We start from the raw sequence: 12,212 nt of genomic DNA on the forward strand, positions 1-12,212 counted from the left end.
TAATCAAGTATTACCCGTAAAACAAACAAAGCAGCATGTGTTTCTATAGAAGCCCCTACCATTCATCCCTCCATCACCAACACTGCTGCTCAGCATTATAGTGGCAACAAGCAGAAGCACATCATCTTACAGCTGGTCTATTGTTAACATGACACATTAGCAGTGAGATTTACAGACACGTTTGCTTTTGAAATAAAGGTTTGCATGTTCAGAAATGCAAACGTTTTCTCTGTACAGGAGCTACACACCATAAAGCTGCTCCCTGGAAGCTGTGCTACAAAACTCAGAAGTGTAGTTGGGGTATCTGTGACTAGGTTTGCTGCCTGCCCCCAAAAATATGAGAAAGTACAGAGAATACACAGCTGCCAGAAAGTGCAGACCACAGTGACAGGCTGGTACAGCAGCTGCACTGAGGTCCTGAGCAACTCTTCAAAACGGTGGTAGAGCAGTGCCCTGAAAAAAGAGGACTGGACACATTTACTCAGCCTTTGTGTGAAAATCAGCATTTGCTTCTCAGAGGCAAATCCTGGCTCCATCAAAGCCAGCAACTGTTTTACTAATGATGGAAATTGGGTCAGGATTTCAATTCAGATTTTATTTCCAAATTTATTTCAAGAAAGGTTTTCTCTGTGAACAGTTGAGTTGAGGCAGGCAGATTTGCAGTTTTCTGTATCCACAGAACCACCACAAAAGCTTTTCTTAAAATCATGGTGCTTTGATTTTATTTTTTTGGAAGCTTTGGTGCTATGTTGTTTTGGAACCACATGAAGCTGAAGATGACACCCATTGTCTTCGGGAAAGTCTCATCATAAGCAAACTTCATGGAGTCTTCTAAGGGTATTTCTACAACTTCAATCAGCTCTCCTTCTTCAGGCTGGCCACCTCCTTCACCAGTTCTCATCTGGTCTGTTACTTCAGCATAAAATAACGTCTGCCTAGAACCTGTCAAACCAACTCCAGACCTGGAAAAAAGCAGAAGAAACTTTGGTTTAGATAAAAAGAAGGGAGCTAGGAGCTAGGAATGGAAACCTGGGTCCTTAACTTGTGTCACTAAGCAGCATCAAAACACATCCTCACCCTCTGCTAATGTAATTTAGAACCTATAAATGCAATTTTGTTAATACAGAAAATGATTGCAACTTTAATGCAGAAATATCAACACTTTGAATACAGTTGCATATGAAATGGATCTGCCTTCAAATCTATTCTGTAACTTTGTAAAAATGTTTGTTTGGGAGAAAAAAAAAAAAGGCTTTGAATTGGTGAACTGTTGTCCTAAATATACTAAAGTCAACAGTGTTTTCCAACTGACCTCAGTGAGATCTCCTTTAAAATTTTTTCTGAAATTTTGAAAAAATTTTTTTTGGGGAAAAAAAAAAAAGGCTTTGAATTGGTGAACTGTTGTCCTAAATATACTAAAGTCAACAGTGTTTTCCAACTGACCTCAGTGAGAGCTGGACAGCAGGATGACTCATAGAGATTTACAACCAACAGGAGGAAGCTCCTCCATGTATCTGTCTGCTATCACGCTACACTTCTTAGCTTGTTTTTACACAAATATTTAGATTTTTTACTCTTAAGAAGATTATGCCCATTCACAGCTGGAGCCCTCTATGCATGGACTGGAGAGGTACATGAGAGTTCTCCTCTATCCTTCCTGAACTTTAGCCTTGACCCAAATGGACCACTGTAAGCACGCATGTGTCTGAACTAATTCAGTCTCCCTACTAATTTTGTTACAGTGGATTTAGTTGAGGATATTTTAGATTATGTGGTTTGTCTTCAGCTAGACTGCTTGCTGTGTATTATACTACTTATTTGTTAATCCTCTATTTCCTTAGGACTATTTCATTTAGGTATTATTAAATAAGGGATAAGTACATAATCCACTCATTTAGTCCGTGCAAGAAAATATTCACATCGTAATCACAACTTCTTCATTTCACATGATTACAAGTGACTTTTCACATTGAACCTGGACCCAAAGTCCACTGAAACTATGAATCAAACGCTGGGACAAGCTGAAAAATTAGCCTCTCCACAGAGGATTCTAAGATTTGTAGCAGCGTTTTGATCTTAGAATGCATATTCATACTTACCCAACTATTAGTCAGCTAAATCTTTCAGCTAATCTAGCATAAATCACACTCCGTAGCAAGAATTAATCATTTATCTCTCAGTTTTCTAAGAACACTGGTAATTATTTTGTTTGGAAAATTGCTAGTGATTGTTGAAGTTGGTTTCTCACATCAATATATACTCTTTTTTTAAATGCAGAATCTAAAATAGTGTTTATTTATGCAGATATTCACAGCTTTTCTTATCTAACTACATGAGCATTTCAATGGTTGCAGAAAGAGGTTGAAAGATATAAAAAAGTACTTCAGTTTATAAAAAGAGACTTATTTCTTACATTTTTTAATTTGATATTTTGTTCCCTAAATGCTCTGGCTTACTCTGCCAGTTGATCATTTTTGCATGGATCCATGTGCAATGCTCTTTACTAAATTAAATATTCTCCAATATTGCCTACTGCTGTCTTTCACAATATTACCAGACTCTTAGATATTAATATATCCTGACTGTCTGTAGAAATTGGTCCAAAAATCAATGCTATTGACATTTCATTTGTCTTAGTACCTTTGTTATTTTTAAAAATGAAAAGGGAGCAGGTTTGTTGCTTTGAAGCTGTTCTGAGCCTCCATCTGGTTGAAGTAATGAAGTATTTTAACACATACCCTTGGAAAACGTGTATACTTTAATTGTCAGTGATTTGGGGTACTTGATACCAGAGAAGGAAGAGAGAAGAGAGGGAGAAGGTGGGTCTGACTGGTAAAGAAGCAATAGGCTGCTGTTATACTTTCAGGTTTATCTGTCACTAGGAGCTCCTTATGCTTTTGCACACTCACTTGCACTTTCCGAGTATGACATTTAAGGAATTTTGATGTGCCTTTTTCATTATTATATTCCTTATTCTACTGCCTTCTTCCTCTATCCCAAGTCTGTGACATGCTTTTCCTTGCCCTAGTAGTTCTCAGCTCAAATAAAATGCTCTTACCATGGTCTGAAATGAGTCACCTATTAACGGATTACAGCTACATTCATTAGCTTTGCATCTGTGAAAATCACAGAGGCCAGCATACCCAAACTGCAAGTGATGAGTTTCACCCTGGGAAAACCACCTTCCTGTTAGGGGTGTCTCCCCTTCCCAGTACCAGAGAGGCTTGGTCTGGGGGAGGACAAGCAGGGTCTGAACATTCAGCATCGGCTGAGGGGGAGATTTCAGGCTTCGGTCTCACTTCACAGGTTCAGCACCACGTTGCCCAGACCAAGCATGTCATGGCTCATACTGACCCAGACTTACTAAGCCTGGCTTGACCTAGCTGACTGTTCCAGATATCTTTTGATGTGTCTGTACAATGCTTGATTCTTATTCACCACTGTGGGACAAATGCAAATGATCTATACAAAATACAGCTCCATTTTCCTCTTCATCATGAGGATCAGTTTCCTATGAGCAGTTTATAGTTGGTCAGTTACCAGCTACATGCCTGACAAATGCTCTTTGTCAAATCATTAGGACTTAGGCTCACAAACCCTTTTAGAGAGAGAGATTTTTTAAAACCAAAAGTCTATTAGCACTAAACTTTTACTGTAGCTTCAGAGACAATTAGAAATCTCCATTACCTTTGGCAACAGCAAGTCTAAGAATGTAAGCATGTCAAAGTAAGGATACCAAAGTGGTATGGTTTTCATCACAAGAGTAAATTAAACGTAAGTTTAACATATCAAAACAAGATTGCATGCTGCATTCCCATATTTCATTTTAAATAAAACACTCAACACTGTGATTAAATCATGCTGTGGCTTTCAAAGCTGTGGGCAACCCACTTGTAGGCAACAAAACAGCAGAGAAGTGGCTTCTGCAGAATAACTGCAAAGTGCTTCTCCTCACCTCCTGCCCTGCGGTGGGAATGGATGACAGAACAAGGCTCTAACTAGAGTATTTTTTAGCTACTTCCCTCTTACATCGGGAGAAGACAAGAGACAGACTGTCACTCCAATCTGCTTTGGAAGCACGGCAATAGCAGCTATCACAAAGCCTTTGTTCTGCTCTTTTTAAATGCATGAGGAAATACACAAAACAGAGCTCACAAAACAGGACTTTTCACTCATCACCTCTAAGCTCATAAAAATAAAGAAGATACCTTACATACATATTTTTGTTCACAAGTGCTTAAAAGGAGCTTACTGCTTTAAAAAAAAAGCAAAACAAAACAAAACAGTAGTTTCTAAAAGCCACAAGTGAGAGTGAGTGTGTTTCTTCTCCCAGCACGGATGGACACACGCACAGCTGTAAGGAGGGTCGAAATTCAAAGCATGCACTCAACATTGGCTTTGCCTTCTTCTCACGTCTGGGTGCTCATCTATGCTGATCAATTCTTTCATTCACAATTACTACATTAATAAATATCACATTTTTAATTTGAAGGAACAAACATGTATGAGGAAATAAACTTCCTGCTGCAACGTGGGGAACAAACATATTGACTTACCATTGCGAAGACTTACTAGTTTAACTCAGATTTCTGATAGACAGCAGTTAAAAGCTACAATTCTCAACATTTCTTAACATTTAACAAATATTAATCTATAAGCAACTAACATTTACCTGTTCCTACCAACACAGAAATATTTTTTTTTGTTTTAGTTAATGTGAAAATCCCTAAATGCAATATATCCTTTTATCAGATGCAAACCATTTGGATGCAGAAATCGGGTATATAGTGAATACATAATTGATGTTTGCAAATAAATGTGGCATAAATCTCTGTTATTTATGCTGAAATCAAGATCTATTCAGGCATGCAACATGTAAACTGATGAACAGTGACAAGCAGCTCCTATTGTCACTTCTTAGGACCTTTGTACAGGTCTGACATTATAAGCAGCAGCTGCAGGAAAAAAGCAGAGAAGTAATTAACATAAAATTATATTACATTATGCCATCACCCAACAGGTGTACTAGCAGGTGATCTTTCTAATTATAATGCACTCCAGCATTTTCAAGGCTATTATTCTTTCTACATAATAACCTGTGAATACAAACCATTTTAACCTCATGGCACGGGGGCTAATCAACATAGCACAGTAATTGGAACATCCAATATTAATTCTATGAACACTTTTCTTTGTTGTATACTTTCGGGAAAAAAAACTACAAATGTAGGAAGATTAAAGTAAGTACCTATGTTAATATAGTTAGGTCCTCAAACTAATTCATCTGGCTTTTCTTGCAGTAGCTCTGATAATCTCTGGCTCCTATTGTATCCGATTCATAGCCAAGAGTTCATTACAACCTCTGGGAGAAAATCAAGAAAACATCAAGGGAAAAAAAAGTGGAACCAGAAGCTCTGGATCAACTTTATCTTGATGTTCTGAGGTGTTAATTAAGCCCAAATAATTTTATAAATATTCTTCAAGAAGACTAAACATTTCAAGAAGTAATAGGAAATACTGTAATACTGTTATTGCAATGGCAATAACATCTATAGCAACAACAACAGATTTCCCTGCCCCTGCCTTGTAAAGGAACAAGTCTCAGGGAATATAGCTGGAATACTTGAACCTAGGACACTAACTCACAGTTCAATTTCACACAGGATTCAACCTGAAAACTGCAGGGATACCGTGACAGAAAAGTTGTTTTATCTGATATCTGAGTAAGTGCAAAATAATTCACTTACAAAACTGTGCATCTAGGGGAAAAAAGAAAAAAAGAAAAGGAAAAAAAAAAGCCTGAAGGGAACCTTACAGGTTTGTGTCAGAGCTTTTGAAAATGAACAATTTAACTGAGAATCATTTTCATGAAGCTTCAGTTTATAATTCTACTACTCTAGCAGTCGTTTCATTTTATTATTGATCTAAATGGTTCCTTTACACCCATCATATCTACCACCTATGCCATTTCTGACTGAAGCCATACAGACAGTTGACATGAACTCAAGACACCAGTAGGCATCAAAACTTTCAGGAAGCCTTCAAAAGTGGCTTAGGTGCTGCCAGAAGAGAAAACAAACTTTTTGTAATACCAATATGAGGTTACTTAATGTATGTCAAGCAGAAAAGCAGCAGTTTGTGTAGCCATGATGAGAAGAAGAAAACCATGAAACAGGCAGCAGACACTCCAGATTTCAGATTGATTCCTGCCTCCATCTAGAGAGCAAAATGAACTATTTGCATTTAAATTAATCTTCTGGCTGGCATTTTTCTACAATAGGAACAGATATTTCTAATTCTTCAAAGTGTGCTTCCTCTGACGTCCTCCAATCAAGTCCCTCTTAATATGTTTGTCTTTCTCACTATCTGCCCCCATCCAGTCTCCTTCATTCACCCACACCACACTGTCCTGTCACTGGAACAACTTGTTCCAAAGACTCTTGCTCAACTAGCATAAATTCCTCAACTCCTGGCTTCTTTCCTGATTTCTCATTGACTCTGCAGCTACTCTGTGGATTATCCAAGGTAATTATTCAAGGTACGGTGTTCAGTTCTGGACCCCTGACTATAAGAAGGACACTGAGGTGCTGGAGCATGTCCAGAGGTGAGCTACGAAGCTCATGAAGGGCCTAGAGAACAAGTCATACAAGGAGTGGCTGAGGAAACTAGGGATGTTTAGTTTGGAGAAGAGAGGGGAGACCTCATTGCCCTCTACAGCTACCCAAAAGGATGTTGTAGGGAGGTGGGTGTTGGCCTCTTCTCCCAAGTAAATAATGACAGGACTAGAGGAAATGGCCTGAAGTTGAGGCAAGGGAGGTTCAGACTGGATATTAGGAAGAATTTCTATACTGGAAGAGTGGCCAGGCACTGGGACAGCCTGCCCAGGGAGGTGGTAGAGTTACTATCCTTGGAGGTATTCAAGAAACATGGAGATGCAGCACTTCAGGGAACACTTCAGTGGCCAAGCTTGTAGAGTTGTTTTTTTGTTGGGGTTTTCTGTTCAGTGCCTTACTTCTATCTGATGAATCTCACAGGAGCTTTGACAGAGCTTCAGAATGGGATCCAGCAGCTTATTTGTATGTGTTTTTTAAATAGTTGGAGTAATATTGTAGTTATCCTTTTCTGGTTAGCTGAAAAACATGACAAAAAATTTCCCCTAAAACCACTGTTGCAGGCCCTGATAATAAATGAGGAAAAAGATATGCAAAAATGCTATCTTCAGATTACCTCCAATCTTTACTGTACCTACTGCTGAGGAACAGAGCCAAGTTCTGCTTGAACACAGTCTTCCTCATTTCATTCAGCAGAATTCTCCATCACCATGAACGTGCTTTCCCTGAGGCCATTTACTTCTCAGGCTGTGTTTTTTCTGGGCACTGTTCCTTCATCACTTCTTCCCCTTTTTTGATGAGGAAGAGGAGAATCTTCTATTCCATTTTCCTTTCTTGCTTTAAGTTCTCCCTACACATTGTCCATGACCTCCCCTTCTCAATCCATCAGCCAGAGAACTGAACTGACCTCCCTAGCCAAACACATTTCTCCATTTACATTTGATGTGTCTTCTGCTCTCCATGTTCTTCTGTCAGGTCTAGCTCAAGTCCTGTAATTTCCTTCTCATAACCATGATTCCAGAAAGGAGAGTCGTGAAGAATACAAGACAACTCCTTGCTTTCAGTCCAAAGAGTTTGATGACGTGGAAGCCCATGTTTGTATGAGCATCTTTTCACTGTGCCCACAACTGTGAGTTTTTATCTATAAAAATATAATAGACTTTTCTGGGTAATTAGTAATTATAGTTACCTACATATTTTAATGCAGTTTTATTTGCATCAAGAGAGGAACAACAACTAACAGATTTGTCAAGAATGTATCAAATGCAATCAAAACAAATATCACATATAATAGAATAACAGGTTTTGTGGATAGGGGCAGCAACTCAAAAATATAACTTCATTATCGAGACTTTGAATAGGATCTAATGTGGTAGTTTCATTAAGAAGTAAGGAGATCATGATATACTTAGAAGAAACTGTGAAATGGATGCAAAACTAGTAAGAAAGTGGTACTCATGGAATGGATATCACTGTCAGATTGGAAGTACAACCTAAACAGGATTCCACTAGGGACCACCCTCCATTCAGTATAGCTCAATATTTTGTTTTAGGACTTGTATGCTGGAATGCAGGCTGCAAGTAGCAAAGAGGAGCTAGACTATTTATAAGAAGTTAGAGATGCTTACTAGAATTCAAAATATTCCCAACAACTTGGAGAAATTGTCTAAAAAACCAGGATGTGATTCAGTGAAGGCAAGTTCAAGGCTCTGTGTTCTGGCAGTGATAAGGAGCAGCACAAACACAGAGAGGGGGTGAAAGACAGAGCAGATCTGCTGCAGAAAATAGTTTGAGATAGGGGAGGCACTGTGGACAATAAATCAACAACATAATGCCACTGCAACTAAGGCAAACATCACACTGCATCATATAAACAATAATCTGTAAGCTTAGGGAAATACTGTTCCCACTCTGACACTGTTAAGAGCCCTTGCTAAAATGCTGTGCTCCACTTTGGGCAGTATGTTTTTATTAAATACTCAGACTAGATGGAGAAAAGGCAGAGGACAGTGGAAGGCATGATAAGACATCTAGAAAACATGGTCTAAAGAGAAAGTTAAATCACCTATGAGATAGTTTTGCATAGGCAAGAAATAAAATAAAGGGGAAATCAGAGGGCTGGAGTACCTCTCCTGTGAAGACAGGCTAAGAGAGTTGGGGTTGCTTTGCCTGTAGAAGAGAAAGCTCCACGGAGACCTAATAGCAGCCTTCCAGCACCTGAAGGGACTGCAGGAAAGCTGGGGAAGGACTTTTTTCAAGGCCATGGAGTGAGAGGACGAGGGGTACTGGATTACAACCGGAGGAGCGGAGATTTAGGTTAGACATTAGGAGGAAATTCTTCACTATGAGGGTGGTGAGACACTGGGACAGGTTGCCCAGGGAAGTTGTGGAAGCCCCATCCCTGGAAGTGTTCAAGGCCAGGTTGGAAGGTGCTTGGAGCAACCTGATCTAGTGGGAGGTGTCCTTGCCAGTGCAGGGCAGTTGGATGTAGATGATCTTGAAGGTCCCTTCCAACTCAAACCATTCTATGATATGATTCTATGAAATATGTGGAAAGTGCAGAAGTACTTCATGTCCACTGGGAACAGGGTAGTAAATCTCAGACTTGAAGTAAAGAAAGAGAAATTTAGGCAAGACATGAGACAGTCACAGCATGGAACAACAGCATAAACCATTTAGAAAAACCTGTTACACTTGGAACAAGCCCAGAAATTCTTACATGTTAAAACAGCCAAAATAGGGAAAAAATGTCCTAAGCAGACCATAGGACCATCAGTTAGTTTCTGTCTTTGCATCAGATCTTCAAGGATCAGAGGGATAAGCCAGTTTTTGGCTGAAGGAAGAACAGGACATTCCTAATAGGCACATCATAACATTTAGGATAAAATTCTCAGAGCATAGGAAGTCCAACAAAAACTGTAAAATACCATATTTGAGGTTTCAGCTCTTCATATCTATCTAAAAGAGGAAATACTACACAGGCCCTTCTGACTTTAGCATGGATCCCTAAGGACAGAAAGCTGTGCCCACAGAGACAAAGCAGGACTGAGCGATTATCATATTAAGTGCCCTTTGCATGGGTCTCAACAGAGAAAACTCCAATTGTGTACTCTCTTTGCAAGTCAGTGCCATTAAAAAAACAAGTGGGAAGGACAACCACCTGTAAGATACAAAGCCATTCATAAACCAAAAAACATATAGAGCTTTTGCCAGATGTAAAACATTCATGTTGACTCAATCCTCTACACTGAGGATACAAACTTCTACAGCTAAAGAAATTAGATTTTATTCTACCTATTTTGTTTTCATACACACATGGATACATCTGCATCCTGTGGCCTGTCAGTGTCACGGAACTGATGAAATTCTACAGACAGCTTTCACTCATAAATCTAGCAGGCACTTTTTCTTTCAGTATAACAAACCCTTAATCTAGTTTCTAGGAGTTGAAAAAGAAAGCTCCTGTGATTCACCCCCTCCCCTCAACAGAAGCACTGCATGTTAATCCAGCAGGAAATAACATTTGCCAGGATTGACAGCTGTGGGTTTGTATTCAATTCCCAAATTAAAAACCAATTACAGGGTCTAGTTCAATGGAGATGTCAAGCAAAATAAAGAAAGTAAAAAATCTGCTTTCTCTATAAAATACAAACATACATACATCTTGGATAAGAATCATAAAAGCTGGGGAGGAGATATAATGGGATTAAAGCTGTGTGCAGTTTCTCCTGAGTTTGGTTGGGTTTTTTTGTTATTTTTCCCCTCCAAGAACTCTTTTTCCTTTTACATATTAAGTTTTTCTCTTACTCCTTACATGTTTAATAACATGTTAAAATCTACTTCAATGACTATTTAAAACTCTGCAAAAAATAGAATTTAAACATTTTCACATTCAACTCATTAAAATCTCCATATATAACAACTCATCAAAATCTCCCTATATAACATGGATTATTGCTCAATTCCAAGAAGCCCAGTGCAACTTTTCCCAGTTCTAATAGTTTTTTTTTGATAAATCACAACAGTATCATTCTTACTCGGAATTTAATCTGGTAATTATGAGTTTATAATTCCTTAAATTCCTAAATCCTCCTCTCACTTGCAGAAAATTACATCTTTCAGATACTTTGAGATGTCCATGCTCCTCCAACATGTGGCTTGAACAAGGGGACAGGGAACATTAAGGTACAAGCCACTTCAGAAATCTGTGAAGCAACAAAACACGTGTTTTTTCTGACTGCTGTTTACCTGTAAGAAGTGATCCTCCTCAGGTCTGTCACAGCAACACGATAGCCACACTCTTCTAAGACTTCCCCACATGCAATTTCTTCTAAAGAAAGGTCTGGTTTGTCTACGATGCCAGCACAGAGTTCATATGTCACTCCTACCACAGCAGGTAAGGTATCCTCCAGACAAGAGAAGCTCTCCTTGTCCTGATTCTGAAAGACTTGAGGATGATGCCTTTCTACTTCACACATGTAAACAGCTTTAAAACAAACAAACAGACAAAATAATAGTGTTTTTAAAAATTGTTATTTTATACATATTAAATAGAAAACACAGAGATTTTATCTGGGAATTTATAACCATCAGAGCATTTGAGAGTATCACAGAATTCAGCTATGTTATCTATTAATATTCTAACACACTGAAATAGGAATTTCAGAGAACAAAGAATCTCCTGGCATTTTTGTAAAATGAATCTTTAAACTCTATTTGTGCTTACATAATTTGTAATGAGTTCATGCACGCCTTAAATACATCTGTGACTCCCCCCGTAGGAGGCTGAGTTAGACAGACAGCAAAACTGGCCAGATATATTCCATTCCATATATCTACGTAAGCTCAGAGGAAGGTCAGAGATCACAGAAGACAACTTCCTTCTTTCTTCTTTCTTCCCTTCTCTTCCGTCCATGGCCGGCGTCCAGGGAGGACTCCGTCCATCCATCACAGTCGACCCTTAGGCTTGAGCTCTCGTGACCCTCATCACTCTGTGCTTTCTCCAGCAGCAGCTCCGGGATTCCTGGGACTCTTCCCAGTTCAGGGGAGTGCTGTGGGAGTTGCTGGGGATGGGGAGAGGTGAAAGGCTTTTGCCCGTATCTGAACATATTTGTATATAATTGTATATATTCTCTTATTTCATTCATTAGTGTTTAATTAAAGCTGTGTAGTATAGTTTTCAATCCAGTCAAGTCTCTCTCTTTTTCTCTCTCTCCTTCCCTACCTGGGTGGGGATCGAGAGCATTGTTGTCTGACCTGAGTCAAACGGTGCAGCAGCTGCAGGAGATGCGGCTGCACTGGCTCGAGATCCAGCGGAGGCAGCTGCGCAACCTGGTGCTGGAGCTGAAGGGCAACATCTGTGTGTTTTGCCGGGTCCTTTCGGTGCTTCCCAAGGAGCAGGGGGGAGAGCATTGTTGTCTGACCTGAGTCAAACGGTGCAGCAGCTGCAGGAGATGCGGCTGCACCGCTTGGAGATCGAGCGGAGGCGGCTGCACAACCTGGTGCTGGAGCTGAAGGGCAACATCTGTGTGTTTTGCCCGGTCCCGTCGGTGCTGCCCGAGGAGCAGGAGGGGGGGGGGGGGGGGGGGGGTGGGGCCCCGC

The 12,212-nt window shown here is 39.7% G+C and overlaps 1 protein-coding gene across 1 annotated transcript in view; it reads right to left on the reverse strand.

Annotated features, from left to right (window-relative positions):
* Positions 1 to 721: 721 nt before the first annotated feature.
* The window catches only part of NUDT14 (nudix (nucleoside diphosphate linked moiety X)-type motif 14), a 26,640-nt gene continuing 15,149 nt past the window's right edge, over positions 722 to 12,212 (reverse strand). Inside the window, exons 4-5 of the mRNA XM_010000692.1 lie at positions 10,860 to 11,097; positions 722 to 962 (exon numbers count right to left, since the gene is read on the reverse strand). Of these exons, the coding sequence (XP_009998994.1) occupies positions 722 to 962; positions 10,860 to 11,097 (479 nt within the window). The remainder of the gene's footprint in view (positions 963 to 10,859; positions 11,098 to 12,212) is intronic.

This window comes from Chaetura pelagica, unplaced genomic scaffold (genome assembly GCF_000747805.2).
Source record: "Chaetura pelagica isolate M959 unplaced genomic scaffold, ChaPel_1.0 scaffold36, whole genome shotgun sequence".
NCBI lineage: Eukaryota > Metazoa > Chordata > Aves > Apodiformes > Apodidae > Chaetura > Chaetura pelagica.